Genomic DNA, 20,205 nt, shown 5'->3' with positions numbered 1-20,205 from the left:
TATTTTGATTTCATAAATCACATGCAACTGTAACTTTTTATGTACAAAAATGTCTTACCACGTCATAAAAAATACCAAATTTTAAAAATAATATACTTGAAATGGAAAAGTTTACAGAATCTCATATTTTTTATTTTTCTGAGTTTTCAAAAATAACATTTTGGTTGCTTACGATACTAATAAGATACCGATTGGTTACCTTTTCATAAGAAGCTTCATTTTTAAATCATATTATTTCATACACAGTTTGGTTAATTACCTCCAAAATCTATTTGTAGAAAATTAGTTATTTTAAGATACCGATTAGTTACTTTTAAAAACATGGTTTTAATTTTAAGTTATATTATGATATCTTATTATTTAAGATACTTTTAAGTTATTCAAAACTTATTTGTAGAAAATAAATTATCTTAAGAAACTGATTAGTTACTTTTAAAAGTATGACTTTATTTTTAGGTTATATTATAGTTTCTTATTATTTAAGATACCAAACTGTGCATTTTTAATTCTAATTTGAAAGTAATTAACTTCTAAGTTTATAAGTTATATTGTAATTCGTTATACTATATAAGAACTTATTAGTTTCTGAAATAGGATTTAAGGTAACCGAAAAATATATTCAATAATAAAATACCATAATATAATCTAAAAATGACTAATTTGTATCTTAAGATAACAAATTTTCTACAAATAATTTTTGAAGGTAATCAAAATATATATGAAATAATATAGTTTATAAATGAAGCTTTAATTATATGAAAAAGTAACAAATCTATATTATCGACATCATAAATAACCAAAATGTTACTTTTGAAAATCCAGAAAAACGAAAAAATTCGTGATTTCGTGAATTATTCCATTTTAAGTATATTATTATTTTTGAAATCCAATATTTTTTTGATGATGTGGCAAGTTATTTTGTAAATAAAATTTGCTAAGATATTGTTGTGATTATTTTGTATTTTGCTTATATATTTTTTAAAATACCGTTAATTTTATGGTTTATATGACAATTTTTTTTAATACTTAATAATGTATAAATAGTCTTCCATATTTAGTAAAAAGAAAAAATATTTATGTGGTAATATATTACTTTCACTATGAATTTAACGATTTCTAATTACTAATATTTAAGAAAACAAATCTAATTGAATTAAGAATAGATTATAACACTTTGAAAACTTATAGCATGTAACAAAATTTGTCATCATTATGAAAGTATATATATTTAATAAACAATAAATATAGCATTAGTTACTTTATATTTACTATAGGGATGAGTAATTAATGTCAAACAAGCAAAACACCAAACTAAATTTAGTGGCGTAATAATTTAAGTACTTGTTAAGTAAATACTCTTATTAATTATACAATTTAATATTTATTATAAGTTTCTTTTTTCCCTACATGATTTTTATAAATAACCCTTTTGCTCTTCCAACCTTTCTTCAAAGCCTCATATAGATGAATTCAATGAATCATTCCACCATGATCATAAACCAACAAAATAGCAATGAGTTACATGGGTATGAAGATCAAAACAAGGAAAAAGAGTCGTTCCTTTCCCAACTCCCTAAAACCAAAGGATGGTTAGGTTCTTCTAGTACTCTTTGCTTGTACCAAAACTTTTGGTGTCCACCAACAATTGTTCCCAACATAATTTCATTCCAAGAACACTTCCAAGCTCTTGACCAAGACATAATTCTAGCCTCAAAGCCAAAATCAGGCACCACTTGGTTGAAAGCCCTTTTGTTCTCAATAATCAACCGAGCCAACACCACACTCTCTAACACTCCTTTGCTTAGTTCTAACCCTCATGAGCTTGTGCCTTTTTTTGAGTTTAATTTGTATGCAAATAACCAAAAAAATCCCCATCTAGGAAGCATTCCAGCCCCAAGACTATTCTCCACTCACATTCCCTATGATTCTTTACCAAAATCCATCACAGAGTCGCAATCTCGAATCGTCTACATTTGTCGAAACCCTCTTGATACCATTGTTTCCCATTGGCATTTTGCAAATCAAATTGATGAGGATGATCATCTCAACCATTGTTCTTCAAAGTGGAGTTTGGAGGAGTTTGTGGAAGCATATTGCAATGGTGTGGAGGTTTATGGGCCATTTTGGAGCCATTTTCTTGGATATTGGAAGCAAAGTGTAAAGAATCCTCAAAAGGTTATGTTTTTTAAGTATGAAGATTTGAAAAAGGACACTAAAACTCAAGTGAAAAGGTTGGCTGAGTTTGTAGGGTTTCCTTTTTCTTTGGAGGAAGAGACATTAGGGATTGTTGATGAAATATTGGAGTTTTGTAGTTTGAAGAATTTGAAGGAGTTGGATGTGAATAAACATGGAAAATTCATGCCTTATTTTGAAAATAAAAGCTATTTTAGGAAAGGAGAAGTGGGAGATTGGGTTAATCATCTTAGTTCAGACATGGTGGAGCATGTGGAAAAATTAATCCATGAGAAATTAACTTCTTCTGGTTTGATACTCTAAGCTTAATATATCTTGGATTTTAAATAATAATATTTATATAATATATATATTTATATACACATATGTAACCTTTATTATATATGTTGCCTTCTTAGGTATGTTTTAAGTATCTCTAGAATAAATTAAAATTACGAAGATACTTAATATATTATAATAGATATCCATATTTGCTTAATTTTAAAATTGTAAATATTATTTATAATTTTAATAAAAATTAATTAACTATCTTTTTTAAATATATATATAATAGAATAAATTATAGTTCTATAGTATATGCAAATATTTATATCAATAATCTCTATATATATGACATATAAACACAATATTAACATAGATATATATTTACATAGCTACATGACATATTTATAAAATACAATAATATTTAAAGGGAAATTTGACTTTTTATGCTTAATAGCATGGTGTAATACAAAATAATGCTAGGGATTTTTAACATTACAAAATAATGCCAAATTTTTTGCTAGTACCCAAAATACCCCTAAAAACAACTATCTCATCTCTTCCCTCCCCCTCTCTTCCTTCCTCATCTCTTCCTTCTTCTTGTTTCTTCCTCACTCTCACTCTCACTCACCTCACCTCACCTCACACCACCACTAAGAGACCACGGTAGAGCTTGGGACCGCCACTAAGAAAGCCATTTGTAGACTAAAGTAAGGGTTGAGAAATCTTGGAGAAAAATTTAATGGGTAAGCAATTTTTTCTTAAATACTTGGATTAGTGATGTTTCCTTTAAACTTTTTGAGCATTTCGTATAGATCTAAGCAATATTTGTACATTTTTTTGGGTTTTTTCTGGTTTTTTGTCGATCTGCGTTTTCTGGGAATTTTCTGGGTTAGTGTTGTGCTCGATGGGTGCTCGATGCCTGCTCGATGCAGGCTCGATGACACACCAATTTTAGCGTTGCATGTTCTGCTCGATGGGTACTCGATACCTACTCGATGGGTACTCGATGGTAATGTTCATTCTCACTTTTTCATGCATGCTCGATAGATGCTCGATGCCTGCTCGATGCAGGCTCGATGACACACCAATTTTAGCGTTGCATGTTCTGCTCGATGGGTACTCGATACCTACTCGATGGGTACTCGATGGTAATGTTCATTCTCACTTTTTCATGCATGCTCGATGCCTGCTCGATGCAAGCTCGATGGCACATCATTTTTTACGTTGCATGTTGTACTCGATGGGTACTCGATACCTACTCGATGGGTACTCGATGGTAATGTGCATTCTCACTTTTTCATGCATGCTCGATAAATGCTCGATGCCTGCTCGATGCAAGCTCGATGGCACATCATTTTTTACGTTGCATGTTGTACTCGATGGGTACTCGATACCTACTCGATGGGTACTCGATGGTAATGTGCATTCTCACTTTTCATGCATGCTCGATAGATGCTCGATGCCTGCTCGATGCAAGCTCGATGGTACATCATTTTTTACGTTGCATGTTGTACTCGATGGGTACTCGATACCTACTCGATGGGTACTCGATGGTAATGTGCATTCTCACTTTTCATGCATGCTCGATAGATGCTCGATGCAAGCTCGATTGCACATATTTTTTTACGTTGCATGTGCTCGATGGTTACTCGGTAGCTACTCGATGCAAGCTCGATGGTCATGTTTTTCAACATCATTAAAATACCATTTGTGTTTGTGTTTTTTTATTTCAGGTTCTACTGTTTACGTATTTGTTTCTTACAACGGTGTTTGGGAAATGCATGGTAGGAAATGGTATTTTAAGGATGCTGAAGGTGAAGTGATACCAGTAGAGAATGATGTCACTTACTTGCAACTACTTGACATACTGCACGAGACATTTCAGGTGGATAGAGAGGTGTATGAATTGAAACTCGAGGTGCCATACGTATGCGGCGAGCAACCATTTGCACCGGTTCAATTGAAGAATGATCGTCAAGTTCGTGTATTCTTAGGAATAAGCTTGAATGAACGGGTAGTCTTATGTGTGACTCCACTTAAGAAGAATTTCATATCAGATCCTTCTCCTAGTGTGAACAAAAAAGACACGACTAGTATCGATCCATCTCTTGCAGGTAGCAGTTACAAGCATCTTAGCGAGGTGGGCACTTTTGTTCCAGTTACTGATCCGATGGCTACTATTCAGCTTGATATACCACAAGGAGGTCCCACAGGTGTGCTTGAGGCATATGAGTACGATCCCTATGTGAATGATGATCCAGTTGGTAATTGCTTTGAAGATAATGATGATGGTTCCGAGGATGACTCGTATTATAGTGCAGATGTTTCAAATGAGGAGTTAAACATTTCCCAAGCCCAACAAGTAGAAGAAGAGTCAGGACTGCCTCTTGCACAGGCACCTCTCCCAACTCAAGGACGCCGAGCACCTGCTCGAAGCAGTAATCAACCTGCTAGGACAGAAGATAACACTGGGTGGAGGGAGACAATTGTATCAAGAGAAGATCACACCAGATGGAGTGCCCCAATGTTTACAAAAGAAGATATTGAGGCATCTGCTAAAACCCATTCCTCATCATCTGGTGGACCAATGGGAGAAATATATGTTGGGAAGACTTTTGAGGACAAGAATGATTTAAAAACCAAAGCTGCTCTATTTGCAATGAAGAATAACTTTGAGTATATGGTGAAAAAGTCTGGTACTGACGTGTGGTATATCACATGCAAAGATCCTGACTGTTGTTGGAGATTGAGAGGGAAAAAACAACCAATGTCCCCCATGTTTGAGATCACGGTATACAAGAGCGTACACACATGCTCACTAGAAGTGCGACAAAAAGGTCATCGTCAAGCTGCACCGTGGGTCGTTGGACACCTCATAAAGAACAAATACGCAGTTGATGGGACCAGTTACATGGCAAACAACATAAAGGAGGATATGAAGAAAAATTTTGGTATTGATATGAGTTATGAAAAGGCATGGAGATGTAGAGAGAAGGCACTTACGTATGTTAGGGGGACATATGAGGATTCGTATTGCAAGTTGCCATCCTACTTGCACATGTTGCAGCAAAAGAATCCAGGTACAATTACTGATTTTGTCACTGAAGATGGTCGTTTCCTATATTGCTTCTTTGCCCTTGGAGTTTGTAGGAGAGGATTCAGATTTTGTCGTCCTGTGATATGTGTGGATGGCACGTTCTTGAAGAATAAGTACGGTGGCCACATGCTATGTGCCGTTGCTTTGGATGCGAATAGTCATTTATATCCAATTGCCTTCGGGTTGGTGGATAGTGAGAACCACAACTCGTGGAAATATTTCATGACGAAGTTGAAGGAAGCCATTGGGGACGTTGATGACTTGGCTTTCGTGTCAGATAGGCATGCGAGTATTATTCATGCTCTAGAGGTTGTCTTTCCTGATGCCTACCACGGCGCATGCTACCATCACATCAGTATGAATGTGAAAGCCAAGTTCAAGACTGATCACTGTCACTGTGAGATGTGGGCAGCAGCCTATGCATGGAAGAAGACGGAATTTCTAAAGCATTATGAAAATATTAAGCGAATGGATCCTCCTATAGCTGCCTATTTGGAGGGAATTGGTTTCGATAAGTGGTCTCGTCCTTTCTTTCCTGGAAAACGATACAATATAATGACTAGCAACTACGCTGAAAGCTTCAACAACAAGACCAAGGATGCAAGAACCTTTCCAGTTATAATTTTTTTAGAATTCATTCGGTTCACACTACAGTCTTGGTTTTCTGAACGACGTAGTGTGACAGAGAAGACTACCACCAAATTATCCACCCTGATGGAGGCAGATGTATCGAACAATGCTGACAAAGGAAGGTTCATGAATGTCTATGCCCTTGGTCAATTCGAGTTTCATGTAACTGGTGCAGACAGCGATGCTGAGGTGAATTTGATGACGAAATCATGCTCATGTGGGGTATTCCAGCTCATAGGCACACCTTGTCCCCATGCAGCTGCAGCAGCTATAGAGCGTGGAGTGAACCTTTACTCCTTGTGTTCACCGTTTTACACCATTGAGTCATGGAGGAATTCGTACAAAGAAACCATTTACCCAACTGGGAACGAGGATGACTGGATACTTCCAGATGACATTAAGAATATGGTAGTTGGTGTACCCATAGAGAAACAACAAGTTGGTCGCCCAAAAAAACCAAAGCTAGGAAGACCAAGGACAAATCGTTGGCCATCTGGCGGGGAAAAACCAGTTACAATGCGTAAGTGTAGTAGATGTGGTGGTCGTGGCCACAACAAATCCTCATGCAAAGCTCGGCTTTGAGTTTATTTTTTGTTGTATTTTATTTAAACTTGAAGTTGAAGGTTATTTTTCGTTTTCTTTTTTTATTGTCGTTAATGAATTTTGGTTGTTAATTGTCGTTAATAAAAAGATACTCGACTCAAAAAAATTTCTTAAAAATCTACATTTTAAGCAAATAAATATAACATGAGAATGTTCAATGTCTAACATTCTGATACCATAAGTCAACTGTCCATTTGTTTCTGAACAACTCCATGTTGTCATCGCAAATCGTGTCAAGTGGTAGCCTACCCAATAAGTGTTCGATGTGCTTGATGGCGTACACACCACAATCTCCACTGTAACCAAAACATAAATTGCATTAGTAACAAAATCAACATGGAATTTAATTTAAAAAACTTGAATAAAAACTAGACTTTTGTTTACCTGACTTTGGTTTGGGGTACTGAATCAACTGGCATGCGGTGCACATTGAACTCTTTGCATCTTTTAGCTCCAGGTGGAATCGTCAACCGAGGGTCGTCCTTGAAAAGTTGTGACTGTAATAACAACGATGGGAACAAAGTAGACCATGACTTCATAAAAGATTGCAGTTGTTTATCACTTATCACGGTCACGTCCGAATCATAAACATTCAGAGTCCAAGTAGAAATGGAGGCTTCAACTGCAAACCAATGCGCTTGAAGGTAGTTCTGGCACCAATATACAGTGTCTACTCCCTTCCACGATGCCAGAAATTGATTGTCAATTCCCGTAATCATTGATATCACATCTGAATCCCACAAAAACCTTTTCTTATCCGCTTCCTTGGCAGTCTGATATGCATCATAACGAGCCGGTACCACTTGTGAGAACATAATATTCATCACAACACCATCTTGCCGATACGCCCCGGGATAGAACTGTCGACGCCTACGTAGCATATGCATGGCCGCATCAATATGCTGCAAAAATGATTGGAAAGTAATTAATCAGCCTATCGAAACCCCTATTGAACCCACTGCTTATACCAGATAACAAATATTAATAAATTTAATAAAATTACTTACCCCATCATCGATCCAAAACTGTGGTGTCTTCATCGTCAGAAACCAACTCTGACCATACACACCAGATTGGACATCCCTCTTCGTCTTGTTCGGAATATCTCCAAGCAACCACTTGCCGACCGTTCTGTACTGTGTAGCAAGTGGCTTCTTTAGAGGGTCGAGGACTAATGGCACGTCATCAATCGCATCCAAACGAGCTTTCTTTCTGGTTGGGTCGGTGTAGTCTTCAAATTTCTTAGGTTTGCGTCTTTTCCTCTTGGCCAATTGAAACTCTACACCAACAACATCCCCAGGTTCTATAATAGCAACACCTGGGGTCTCAGGATTTGCTGTGAGTACTATCGGGGGAGGAGTGCCTATGTCATGTGAGACAAAATCATCTGGGAGGTCAAGTGAGTCGGAATCAGAATCAGAATCATTTGGAAGATCTTGTACGAATGTCAAGATCTTATTGACAACATCCATGATGACCGCCTGGTTCTCTAGGATGGTATCCTGACGACTCTCGACTCGCTCCAACCTCTCCAACACCTCCCGTAAATCAGGTTGATCAGGACTGGGGTGTACCGATGGGGCTGGGGCCGAGGGTGTGGGGTCGATGGGGGCTGGGGTATCCTCATCATCAGGGCCATCAACAAAAATATTTGCTGCCTTCGCAACCTCAGCAGCTATCTCCGCCACCTTCTCAAAATCAGTGGGAGTTTCTACCTCTTCTTCTTGGCCCAACCCGGGATACAAGGGAGCATCACCCTCCGTCAGAGCGCTATAATAATCTATCTCCGAAGGCCGGGGCTTCAACATGGACAACACAATCAACTGCATCAAATACAAAGCATTAAGTCAGTTTGAAACCACCAAAGAATACTCTATTTTGACATAATATAGCAGAACTTACACTCGTCTTCTTGAACATCGGTGCAAGGTCGGCCTTCGAAATAGGACGCTCCTTATTGCTCGACCAACTAAGCATCCTCGGAAACTGGTTTCCATGGTTAATACCATACTCACGTGCAAACTGCTGGATGGCTTCATATGCCCAATACTGCAATGCAGGGACATAACCATACAAACTGTATTTTGCTTCTTTCTGTTTCCCCTTAACTTCCTTTTTCTTCTCATAGTTCCTTTTCTGATGATGCATGTCTTTCTTACATGAATCCATAAGCTTGTTAAAAGACACCTTCCCCCATGGGTAAGTAAAGAAGTACTCAGTGTCCTCCACCATCTTCAGCGAATCTATCCAGACATTTAACTTGCCCTCTCGTGCAAGTAAAACCCCCTCAACAAAGAAACATAGGCCCAACTTGTAGGCATCTTCAACTATAGTGCAGTTTTTTAAAGCAGCCTCCAAATGCATTAACTTCACTGTTTCTTCATCATTAAAGTACTCCTTGATTAAGCGGTCACTAGTCAAGTGTTTCTTCAAATCAGTCTCAGATGGCCCGGAACTGAAGTTCAACCCCGTAACCAAAGCAAACTCGCCTCTACCAAATCTGCAGGGTCTAGATCCCAAATGTAAATGCAACTCATCCTCTTTGAAGCACTGGATCTTGCGCAACATTAATTGATGCATGAGAGATGCAGAGAAGTCCAATTTCTCAGCCATGAAAAATTGTTTGAATGGGGATTCCTTCACCCTTTCTATCAACCCGAGCTCCTCAAACTTGTCCTTGATTGTTTTAAAGTAACCATTGCCCCTATATGTGACTCGTCCAGGAAAGTGATCTGTCAAGGGTAAAAGATACTTCGGCATCTGCAAAAAATAAAGATAACAATAATACACTTAAATAAAGTCGCATGAAAAATCCATAAATAAACATACATGCAACCATCGAACCCATCTCGAACACCCATCGAACCCCAACCCGAGTACCCATCGAACCCCCTATCGAACCCCTAGAGCATGCATCGAACCACCATCGAACCCAACATAAGACCCAATCCATCGAGCATGCATCGAACCCCCATCGAGCATGCATCTAATTTCTTAGTTTTAAACCCGGAACCCATAATGGGCCTACCCCATCGAACCCCTAAGGCCTATCCTATCGAACCAACATCGACAAGCATCGAACCCAACAAATACCAAACCCATCGAGCATGCATCGAACCCCATCGAGCATGCATCGAACCCCATCGAGCATGAATCGAACCCAAAAAATACACAACCCATCGAGCATGCATCGATCCCCCATCGAGCATCGAACCTAAACTTGGAACCCTTAACGGCTTAACCTATCGAACCCCCATCGAGCATGCATCGAACCCCCCCATCGAGCATCGAACCTAAACTTGGAACCCTTAACAACTTAACCTATCGAACCCCCATCGAGCATGCATCGAACCCCCATCGAGCATCGAACCTAAACTTGGAACCCTTAATGTCTTAACCTATCGAACCCCCATCGAGCATGCATCGAACCCCCATCGAGCATGCATCGAACCTCCCATCGAGCAACCTTACAGACCCACAAAAATCCCAGGCTTCACTAAAACATACCCACACTATTCCATACCCAAAACAAACCAGATTAATCCATACACACAAACAATCCCACACTAATCCATACACAAACAATTCCACACTAATCCATACACATACACACAAACACAAACAATAAGCTTACCTTTGTTTTGGGTATGGAGAAACTTGAACCGTGGGTTTTGGATGACAGACGGCGAGAGGCAAGACGGAGGCGCGGGGTTTCGACGGGGGCTGTGACGGGGGCTCGACGGGGGGCAGCGCGGCTTCGACGGGGGGCAGCGCGGCTTCGACGGGGGGCAACGCGACTTCGACGGGGGGCGCGACGGGGACTCGAACCGAGAGTTTGAGAGAGAAAGCTTGAGAGAGAGAGAAAGCTTGAGAAAGCTTGAGAAACCGATGGGGAGATTTGGGTAGTTCAATGGTCGGGGGGTTGGGAGTTTGTGACCGAGAGTTTGAGAGAGAGAGGGAGAATCAAAGGGAAATTTGAGTTTCTATGCTTAATGAGATATACTAAATCAAAAAAATGCTAGACACTTAAATCATTTCAAAACAATGCCAAATTTTTTGACAATACCCAAAATACCCCTCTCATAATTTTTCTCACCCCTTCCTCTTCCCTCTCTCTCCCTCAACACATTCCTCTCAACTCCCTCTCTTGAAAAAAAATTCATGGGTAAGATAAAATATCATAGAAATCAATGTAATGGCAAGTATTCAACACTTAGGACACTAAAATACTACATTTCGAACAGATTTGGACATGATTTTTGGGTTTTTTTTGCGATTTTTTTCAGATCTGAAACTTTGAAATCTGCAGAAAATCGACGTGGTTCGATGGTGCTCGATGCCAGCTCGATGGGGCCTTCAAAATCAAGATTTTCATGAAAAAATCGATGTTGCTCGATGGTGGTTCGATGGAGGTTCGATGGTGGTTCGATGGTGTTCGATGCGATTCTTGCAAGATACGTAATTTTTCACTCGGGTATCCGTTTGGGGTGATTTTTTTTTTGATTTTGGGTATTTTTTCAAGATCTACACGTTTGGGATGTGTATATACACATTTGGGAAATGTAAATCTTGAAAAAAATGACAAATGCAAAACATACCTCATGTTCAAGATATGTTTTGGTATGTTTTCAAGTTCTAAACTTTGAAAATGTGTATATGAACATATAAAACGTGTAGATCTCAAAAAAATACCAAAAATAAAAAAAAAAATCATCCCAAACGGACACCCGAGTGAAAAATTATGTCTCTTACAAGAATTGCATCGAACCACCATCGAACCACCATCGAGCAACCATCGAGCAACGTCGATTTTTTCATGAAAATATTGATTTTGAAGCCCCCATCGAGGTAGTATCGAACACCATCGAGCAACCATCGAGTTGGGCATGATTTTTTAGTTATTTTTCAGATTTGAAACTCGGAAATATGTAGAAAATTGACTTTGCTCGATGGTGCTCGATACCAGCTCGATGGTGCTCGATACCAGCTCGATGGGGCCTTCAAAATCAATATTTTCATGAAAAAATCGAGATTTCTCGATGGTGGTTCGATGGTTGCTCGATGGTGGTTCGATGCAATTCTTGTAAGAGACATAATTTTTCACTCGGGTGTCCGTTTGGGATGATTTTTTTTTTTATTTTTGGTATTTTTTTGAGATCTACACGTTTTATATGTTCATATACACATTTTCAAAGTTTAGAACTTGAAAACATACCAAAACATATCTTGAACATGAGGTATGTTTTGCATTTGTCATTTTTTTCAAGATTTACATTTCCCAAATGTGTATATACACATCCCAAACGTGTAGATCTTGAAAAAATACCCAAAATCAAAAAAAAAATCACCCCAAACGGATACCCGAGTGAAAAATTGCGTATCTTGCAAGAATCGCATCGAACACCATCGAACCACCATCGAACCTCCATCGAACCACCATCGAGCAACATCGATTTTTTCATGAAAATCTTGATTTTGAAGGCCCCATCGAGCTGGCATCGAGCACCATCGAACCACCATCGAACCACGTCGATTTTCTGCAGATTTCAAAGTTTCAGATCTGAAAAAAATCGCAAAAAAAACCCAAAAATCATGTCCAAATCTGTTCGAAATGTAGTATTTTAGTGTCCTAAGTGTTGAATACTTGTCATTACATTGATTTCTATGATATTTTATCTTACCCATGAATTTTTTTTCAAGAGAGGGAGTTGAGAGGAATGTGTTGAGGGAGAGAGAGGGAAGAGGGAAGAGGAAGGGGTGAGAAAAATTATGAGAGGGGTATTTTGGGTATTGTCAAAAATTTTGGCATTGTTTTGAAATGATTTAAGTGTCTAGCATTTTTTTGATTTATAACCCCTCACTAAGCATAAAAACTCAAATTTCCCGAATCAAAACTGGGATGGGGGGAATTGTGACAGGGGTATTTTGGGTACTAGCAAAAAATTTGGCATTATTTTGTAATGTTAAAAATGCCTAGCATTATTTTGTATTACACTACACTATTAAGCATAAAAAGTCAAATTTCCCTATTTAAAAAGAAATTAATAATAGAAATAAAATAATAATAGAAAAAGCCATAGTATATACAATAGTATACAATAGTATACATGCATCAACTATTTTTAGTTTCTAATGTATCTCACAATGTCCTTTGGTGAATTTGATGAAGAAAAAGAGTTCCAATCACTTCATAAAAAAACAAACTATCACACAAATTTATAAGATAAAAAAATGATGCATGCTTTTATTATTTTTAAATAAATATGATTTAATTATTTAAATTATCATAAAATATCTTTAAAATATCCTATTTTAATTAATTAATTAATTTATTTTTGTTTTAAGTTTATGTTTATGTCTGTTTTAGTTTTTAAATTTGGCAGTGACAACAAAAAATCATATATTATATATTTAATATAATATTAAGTTTAAGTTTAATTAAATTTTATTTAAGTTATAAAATATATGATTTTATTATTTTTAAATAATTATCAATGTAAAATATCTAAAAAAATAACTTTTTTTAATTATTTATTTATTTCAGTTTAAGTTATATTTACAATCTACCGTTAAATATAAGAATAGTTAAAGTTAACAGAAAAAAAATAAAAAACCGTTATATAAGAGATAGGGAAAAAGGTGGCAAAAGTACATAATGTTTAACTTTTCTTGCGATTTAGTACCCAATCTTTTTTTTGTGTGGCAAAAGTATCTAATGTCAAGTTTTGTGAGTATCCATTGGTACCCTCCGATAAATACTGACTGGGTATACATGTGGTGTCATACAATTGGTCCACTCTATAATCTTTTTTAAAAATTAATTTCAATTCAATTTAAATTAATTGTTTAAAAAGGATTATAAAGTGGACCAATTGTATGATGCAACATGTTGAAATTAATTTTTAAAAAAGATTATAGAGTGAACCAATTGTATGACGCCACGTGTATACCTAATCAGTATTTAACATAGGGGTACCAACGGATACTCACAAAACTTAACATTTGATACTTTTGCCAAAAAAAAAATTGGGTACTAAATCACAAGAAACGTTAAATATTAGGTGCTTTTGCCACCTTTTTCCCTGAGAGATATATGATTTGCTCCTTTCTTTTTTTTTATTTTTTATATATTTTATAAATAAAACGTGACTATTTTATATGTTGAAGGTAACATTTATATACACCATATTAAACAATGATGAATTACAAGATTTGTTTATATGTTAAATTGTAATGTTGTAATCTTTTAAAAAAAAATACATATTGTTGTGTTTGAATATTAAAAGTGAATTATAACCATGTAGATTTACATACAAAATTATTTTCTCTATTGTTCTTCAATAATTTCTAAGTCTTATTCTACTCATTGTATCTCCTGAAAAAACAATATCCTCACATCTTAATAGTTTATTTTTTATTTTTGCCTCAATTTACTCATCATATCTCCTCCAAAATATTTTTCCTCAAATCTAAATATTTTAGGGTGAATTGTAGGAATTGAAAGTAGTTTAATAGAATAATCATAATCAATTACTAACCCAACCCCTTCTCTAAAAATATATGTATAAAAGTTTTGAAACTGAACGTTTTGATATATAGAAAAAATAGGAATTTATCATAGGATTATATAAGCTACCTCTTATCCTTCAGTTTCAATTTGGTGTTCATTACAAATAAGTGCCTATGAATTTAATAATAATTATAAAACTATGTATGCAACAGTTACAGTTTAAGTTTATTTATGTATCAACTAACGTTACCAATGTTTAAATTAATATACAATCTGCCGTTATTATTATTATAAATTATTTTGAGATCCCACTAATTTAAGATACATTTTTTTTTTGACAAATAAGATACTGCCAATATTAATTTCTACGGTTACACATGTACACATTCCATTACTTAGAACCATAATATATAATTAAATTATGCAAATAGGTACAGGCTTGCAAATAGTTACCTTTTCTAAGGTTAAAAAACTCATGATCTATTTTCTAGAGAATTGCTCAGGGGTATTACTGGTGTCCAACACCACAAGGAGGGTGGCGTACTGCTATTGGTATAATTCAATATCGGGTCTCACACATGTAAATTTAATAAATATTATGCGATATCGCTAACCAACCATAGGGTGCCACCTCATATGGTGTTGGACATCTTAAGGTGCCAAATAACAAGACTCATTCTCCTAACCTCTTCCATCTTAGTGTATCAATTTTACAATTTTTATAGAAAGTTGGAATGTGAGAGGTCTAAACAAAAAGAAGCATTGTAACAATTATTAACTAGTTATCAATCAGCTAATTTAATAAGGGTAATCGGTTACCTTCTTCTTCTTTAATGGTTATATCTGATTTTTTTTTTTCCGAATCTGTCAGTAATCAGTTACAATTCACTCGAATACTGGCCATGACAGTTAAAATTAATAGTAGTAACCGATTACCGCTACATTACTAAAAAATCCAAAATTATTTTTACAGTGGTAACCAATTATTATTTAAAATGGAATTAAATGTCATATATACATATCCAACAATAGTCCAAGACATACATATGTATAATGAACGTAACCCACATAACATCATCATCATCACCACAGTTAGTGAAAATCAATCTCATCACCTCATATTTGAATGCATATATAAAAGCAATATAATAACAATAATAATATATCCAAATATATATATAGAAATGTGTAATGTTTTATAATCTTATATATATGTATATATATATTATAATAATAATAATATATGTATATATATAATGGAAGAAATTATACGGTGTTATGTATACGATTAATTATATATATGTATATATATTATTAACCTAAATATAATTAAAAAATATAGTAATAAAAATATCCTTAAATGTAATTAAAAAAAATCAATATTGAAGTTTTATATTAAGTATATGGTATATTTTAATAAAATTACAAAAATATGGGGAAAAATCTCATAAAAATATAAACAAATAAATTATGCCATACAAAACTTAAGGGAAAAAAAGCCATATTTATCAAAGTTTTACAAAAAATTCAAGTAATTTCCTCTTTATTTAAAATTAATACTAAACTACTCTCCAATTACTTTAATTAAATTTGGCCAGAATTAAATTTTAAGAAATAATTTTCTACGAATTTATACAACATAAAAAAGATGTTATGGTATTGACTCGCATGGGTGTAAGTGTGACCAGTTACCTTAACAAATTATGAGTAATACAAAGGAGTAAAGGGATAAAATGGTATTTTTGTAAAGATTCTCATTTAGTAATATTTTTATAAATATATGATAAAAATAGTATTTATCATAAAATTCCAGCCCAGCCCAGCCCATCTAAACCCTGCTTATCAAATTCCAGTCTCTGTTACGCACTGTTCGACTGAGTTGCATAGCATAACTCTTCTTCTTCTTCTTCCTTTAGCCTAGTTGAATGTTCTTCCAAATCTCCAAATACACAGGTAAGCAAGCTCTTGGATTCCCTTTTTATTGATTTCAATCTCCTAAGTAATTTTCTTTGTTGCCTTATTTTGTTCTTATTTAATCTTGAAATGGCGAGCACACTATTGAGAGGAAGAAGAATCATCACCAAAATACTCGCCACAAGCCCAAGATTTCCACCAAAACTGTGCCCAGTTTCACAATCCAACCAAAACCGATGTGCCCAACTTCCCCATATCCAAAACCCTTCAAGGGTTTTGCAGGTCTGTGTGTTCTCAACTCAGTTTCCCGAGTACGAGATGCCCTCGGTAACTTGGGGTGTCGTTCAGGGACGCAAAGAGAAGCTTGTGTCTAGGGTCATTATATGTGATTACTTAAAGAGCTTAGGCATAGTTACTGATGAATTAGAGAGCTTGGAATTGCCCTCTACCGTTGAGGTCATGAGAGAGCGAGTTGAGTTCATTATGAGGTTAGGACTGACTATTGATGACATAAATGAGTACCCTTTAATGCTTGGATGTAGTGTGAGAAAGAATCTTATTCCTGTGTTGGGTTACTTGGAGAAGATTGGAATTCAGAGGTCAAAACTCGGTGAATTTGTTAAGAACTATCCTCAAGTGTTGCATGCTAGTGTTGTTGTTGAGCTTGCTCCTGTGATTAAGTCTCTTCGTGGACTTGATGTTGAGAAGGAAGATATTGGATATGTTTTGATGAAGTATCCTGAGATTCTTGGGTTTAAGCTTGAGGGGACAATGAGTACCTCAGTTGCTTATCTTGTAAGTATTGGTGTTAATCCTAGAGATATTGGTCCAATGGTCACCCAGTATCCTTATTTTTTAGGGATGAGAGTTGGGACAATGATCAAACCACTTGTTGATTACTTGGTTTCTTTGGGTTTGCCAAAGAAGATTTTATCCAGGATGTTGGAGAAGAGGGCATATATACTTGGTTATGATCTTGAAGAGACTGTTAAGCCCAATGTGGAATGTTTGCTGAGTTTTGGGGTTAGAAAAGAGGCACTTGCATCTATTATAGCTCAGTACCCTCAAATCATTGGGCTGCCTTTGAAAGCTAAGATGTCCTCACAACAGTATTTCTTCAATTTGAAGCTCAAGATTGAGCCTGAAGGTTTTGCTCAAGTGATGGAGAAGATGCCACAGATCATCAGCCTTAACCAAAATGTCATACTAAAACCGGTTGAGTTTCTTCTCGGACGGGGGATACCTTCCCCGGATGTAGCTAAGATGGTTGTGAAATGCCCACAGTTGGTTGCATTGCGAGTTGACCGAATGAAAAACAGCTATTACTTTTTCAAGAGTGAGATGGGGAGACCATTACAAGAGCTTGTGGAGTTCCCTGAATACTTCACTTACAGCTTGGAGTCCAGGATTAAACCTAGGTACAACAGGTTACAGAGCAAAGGTATTAGGACATCATTGAATTGGTTCTTGAATTGTAGTGACCAAAGATTTGAAGAGAGGTTACAAGGGGATTATATCGAACCAGAGAGATCAGGACCATCCTTTTGTATGGGTGGAAAATTAGAGCTACCTGGTAGTGAGATTGTGTCTGATGAGGAAGAAGAGAGTGACAATGAAGTACTTTACAAACGAACAGTTTCTCTTTGATGATTTTTTTGGGTAAAAACTCGTTATTCAAATTCAATTTAAGATTTTGTTCCCTACTATTCTTGTCTTTTTAGCTGTTGCTTCTTGTTTTTTCTCATTTATTTTACTTTCAAGTTCCTCATTTAGCTTGTTCATATGTTGATTAATATGTATTACTATTGCTTAATAACATGGCATAGATACTGTGTGTATAGATTGTGTACTCGTTGAACCTTATAATTATAAAGCAATAGGGGTTGTCAAATCTTTATTGATGTTTATAACTTGTAATCATCTAGAGTATTGAAAAACAAATTGCATTAATATCTTATATAAAATGGAAAAAATCATTTTTGGCCCTTTTGTTTTGGTCAAATACGCATGCAGATTCTATGTTTTGTTAAATTATATTTTTATTCTTGTATTTTACAAAATGAATCAAATTAATATTTTAGATCTGATTTTGGTCCAAATAATTTTAAATATATCTTTCTTCTATGCTCTTTGATCACTCTCTACGCTTATCTAAATCTATTATATCACTCAAAATCTAATAATTAATCTTATATTTAAAATGATTTTTACCAAAATCAAGTCAGGAGTACTATTTTAATTCATTTTCAAAACACAAGGCTTGAAATGTAATTTAAACAAAATATAGGATCCAAACGAGTAATTGCACAAAACACAAAACACAATGATCAAAATAATATTTTCTTCATATAAAAACATAATATGAATCATCTTATGGGATAATTGCATCATAAATACTTGTAGTTTTCGATTTATTACACTAATATTTCCATTTTGTTTAAACTAATGAAACATTACATTTTAGATGCAGTAGTTACTACGAGGGCTATTAAGCATAGTACGAACTAACTAGATAGTCACGTGTCAAACTACCACGGGTTCATGTCATATTTTTCATTAAAAAACTTATTAATTTATTTTAAAATAAAAAATTAATTAAATATATTTTAATAATATAATAAAACAAAAAATACATTCTTATAAATATAAAATAATATTAAAAAAATAAAACTAAATATTTTTTTTCTCTCCCCAATCTCTCTCATTCACCTTCTTCTCTCTTTTATGCGATTAGCCATGTTCGCTCGACTTTCGAGCCTCCCAGGGACACGAACATCACACACTGCCTCCCCAAATCATCCCAAGCTTAGCTCCAACGTTTGGAATTTCAATTTACTATCATGGTCGCGTATGGAAGCGAAGAACTTTGATCAAGATTTTAAGCTTCGTCGCTGATAATGGAGGCCATTTATGATGGATCTGACTGCCTCAAACATTGTCTACGGTGGAAAGTTTCATCAACGAAGCTGAACATGTCACTAACCACTCTGTTGGTGGCCAAAATGTTACGGTTTTTTTTTTCTTTCTTTTACTTTTTTTATATGACAATGATGATAAAGAAATATGTGTTTGCTTAGTGAGAAAATGAGGGAATTAAATTATAAAAAAAATATATGGTATTTAGTTTTTTTGATAATTTTTATTAAAGTATTTATTTTATTTTTATTAATTAAATGAGATTTCAAAAAAAAATATAAGACGAAGAAATGATACTAGATATGGGTGTTCATTGGTCAGTTTGGTCGGGTTATAATATATTTTAATCAACATAATGTAAAAATCAGGTTGCAAAAATCCAACTCTATCCCGTCCAATTTAGAAAAAAAAAAAGTTTAACCCGTCCAATATTTTAGGTGGTTTGGTCGGGTTAACCCGCCCAAACCAATCTCAAGTTTTTTTTTAAAAAAAAATATTCAAATAATTATATTTAACAAACTAAAAGTATAGTATATATCTTCCAAACTTAGAAATATTATTCTAAATTGAAACTTTAAAACATTATTCTAAAATCATTGTTAAAAATTTTAAAATAATATTTAATATTACATATAATATATAATATATGTAATAATATAAGTAATATATGTATGTATAAATGTAGAAAAAAAAACTATTAATCGGTTTGTTCAAGTTATTTGGGCGGTCTGAATTTTTATCGGGTTATTCGGGTGTATTTTTTGTCAAGTTTTTTGGTTTGGTTTTGGCAGTTTATTCGGATTTGGCGATTTACAAATTTTTTTTGCACAACCCTAATAACGTGACTATTTAATCAGCCCGTAGTGTGGTTGATAGTTAGTGGTGACAGCTACACCTAAAAAAAAGTCTGATAGTTTTTCTGCAATAATAACAATAAAAGTTTGGATATAAAAGTACAAGGAAACAACATGTATTTTATGTTGCAATTATCCCACATCTTTTATATGATTTCTCATTTTTGGCACATATCTCTATTGATATTTCTATTAAAAAATTTAGTTGAAACAATATATTTATA

General features: G+C 34.9%; 3 protein-coding genes across 3 annotated transcripts; 2 read left to right on the top strand and 1 right to left on the bottom strand.

Annotated features, from left to right (window-relative positions):
• The first annotated feature begins 1,464 nt into the window (after window positions 1–1,464).
• On the top strand, window positions 1,465–2,496 carry LOC133805457 (cytosolic sulfotransferase 15-like). Its single transcript, XM_062243643.1, has one exon. The coding sequence runs from the start codon at window positions 1,465–1,467 to the stop codon at window positions 2,494–2,496; it is 1,032 nt and encodes a 343-aa protein (XP_062099627.1).
• A 4,368-nt stretch (window positions 2,497–6,864) lies between these two features.
• LOC133804103 (uncharacterized) lies at window positions 6,865–10,546 on the bottom strand. Its single transcript, XM_062242256.1, has 5 exons — window positions 10,422–10,546; window positions 8,690–9,547; window positions 7,795–8,586; window positions 7,172–7,689; window positions 6,865–7,083 (listed from the first exon to the last, which is right to left on the bottom strand). Exons 2-5 carry the CDS (start codon window positions 9,545–9,547, stop codon window positions 6,942–6,944), a joined length of 2,310 nt encoding a protein of 769 aa, XP_062098240.1. The 5' UTR covers window positions 10,422–10,546; the 3' UTR covers window positions 6,865–6,941.
• A 5,634-nt stretch (window positions 10,547–16,180) lies between these two features.
• Window positions 16,181–18,047, top strand: LOC133803845 (transcription termination factor MTERF4, chloroplastic). The gene has a single exon (XM_062241983.1). The coding sequence runs from the start codon at window positions 16,341–16,343 to the stop codon at window positions 17,856–17,858; it is 1,518 nt and encodes a 505-aa protein (XP_062097967.1). The 5' UTR covers window positions 16,181–16,340; the 3' UTR covers window positions 17,859–18,047.
• Window positions 18,048–20,205: the final 2,158 nt, after the last annotated feature.

This window comes from Humulus lupulus, chromosome X, assembly GCF_963169125.1.
Source record: "Humulus lupulus chromosome X, drHumLupu1.1, whole genome shotgun sequence".
Classification (NCBI taxonomy): Eukaryota; Viridiplantae; Streptophyta; class Magnoliopsida; order Rosales; family Cannabaceae; genus Humulus; species Humulus lupulus.
Note: the sequence above shows the minus strand (reverse complement) of the source record. Positions and strands in the feature narration are given on the sequence as shown.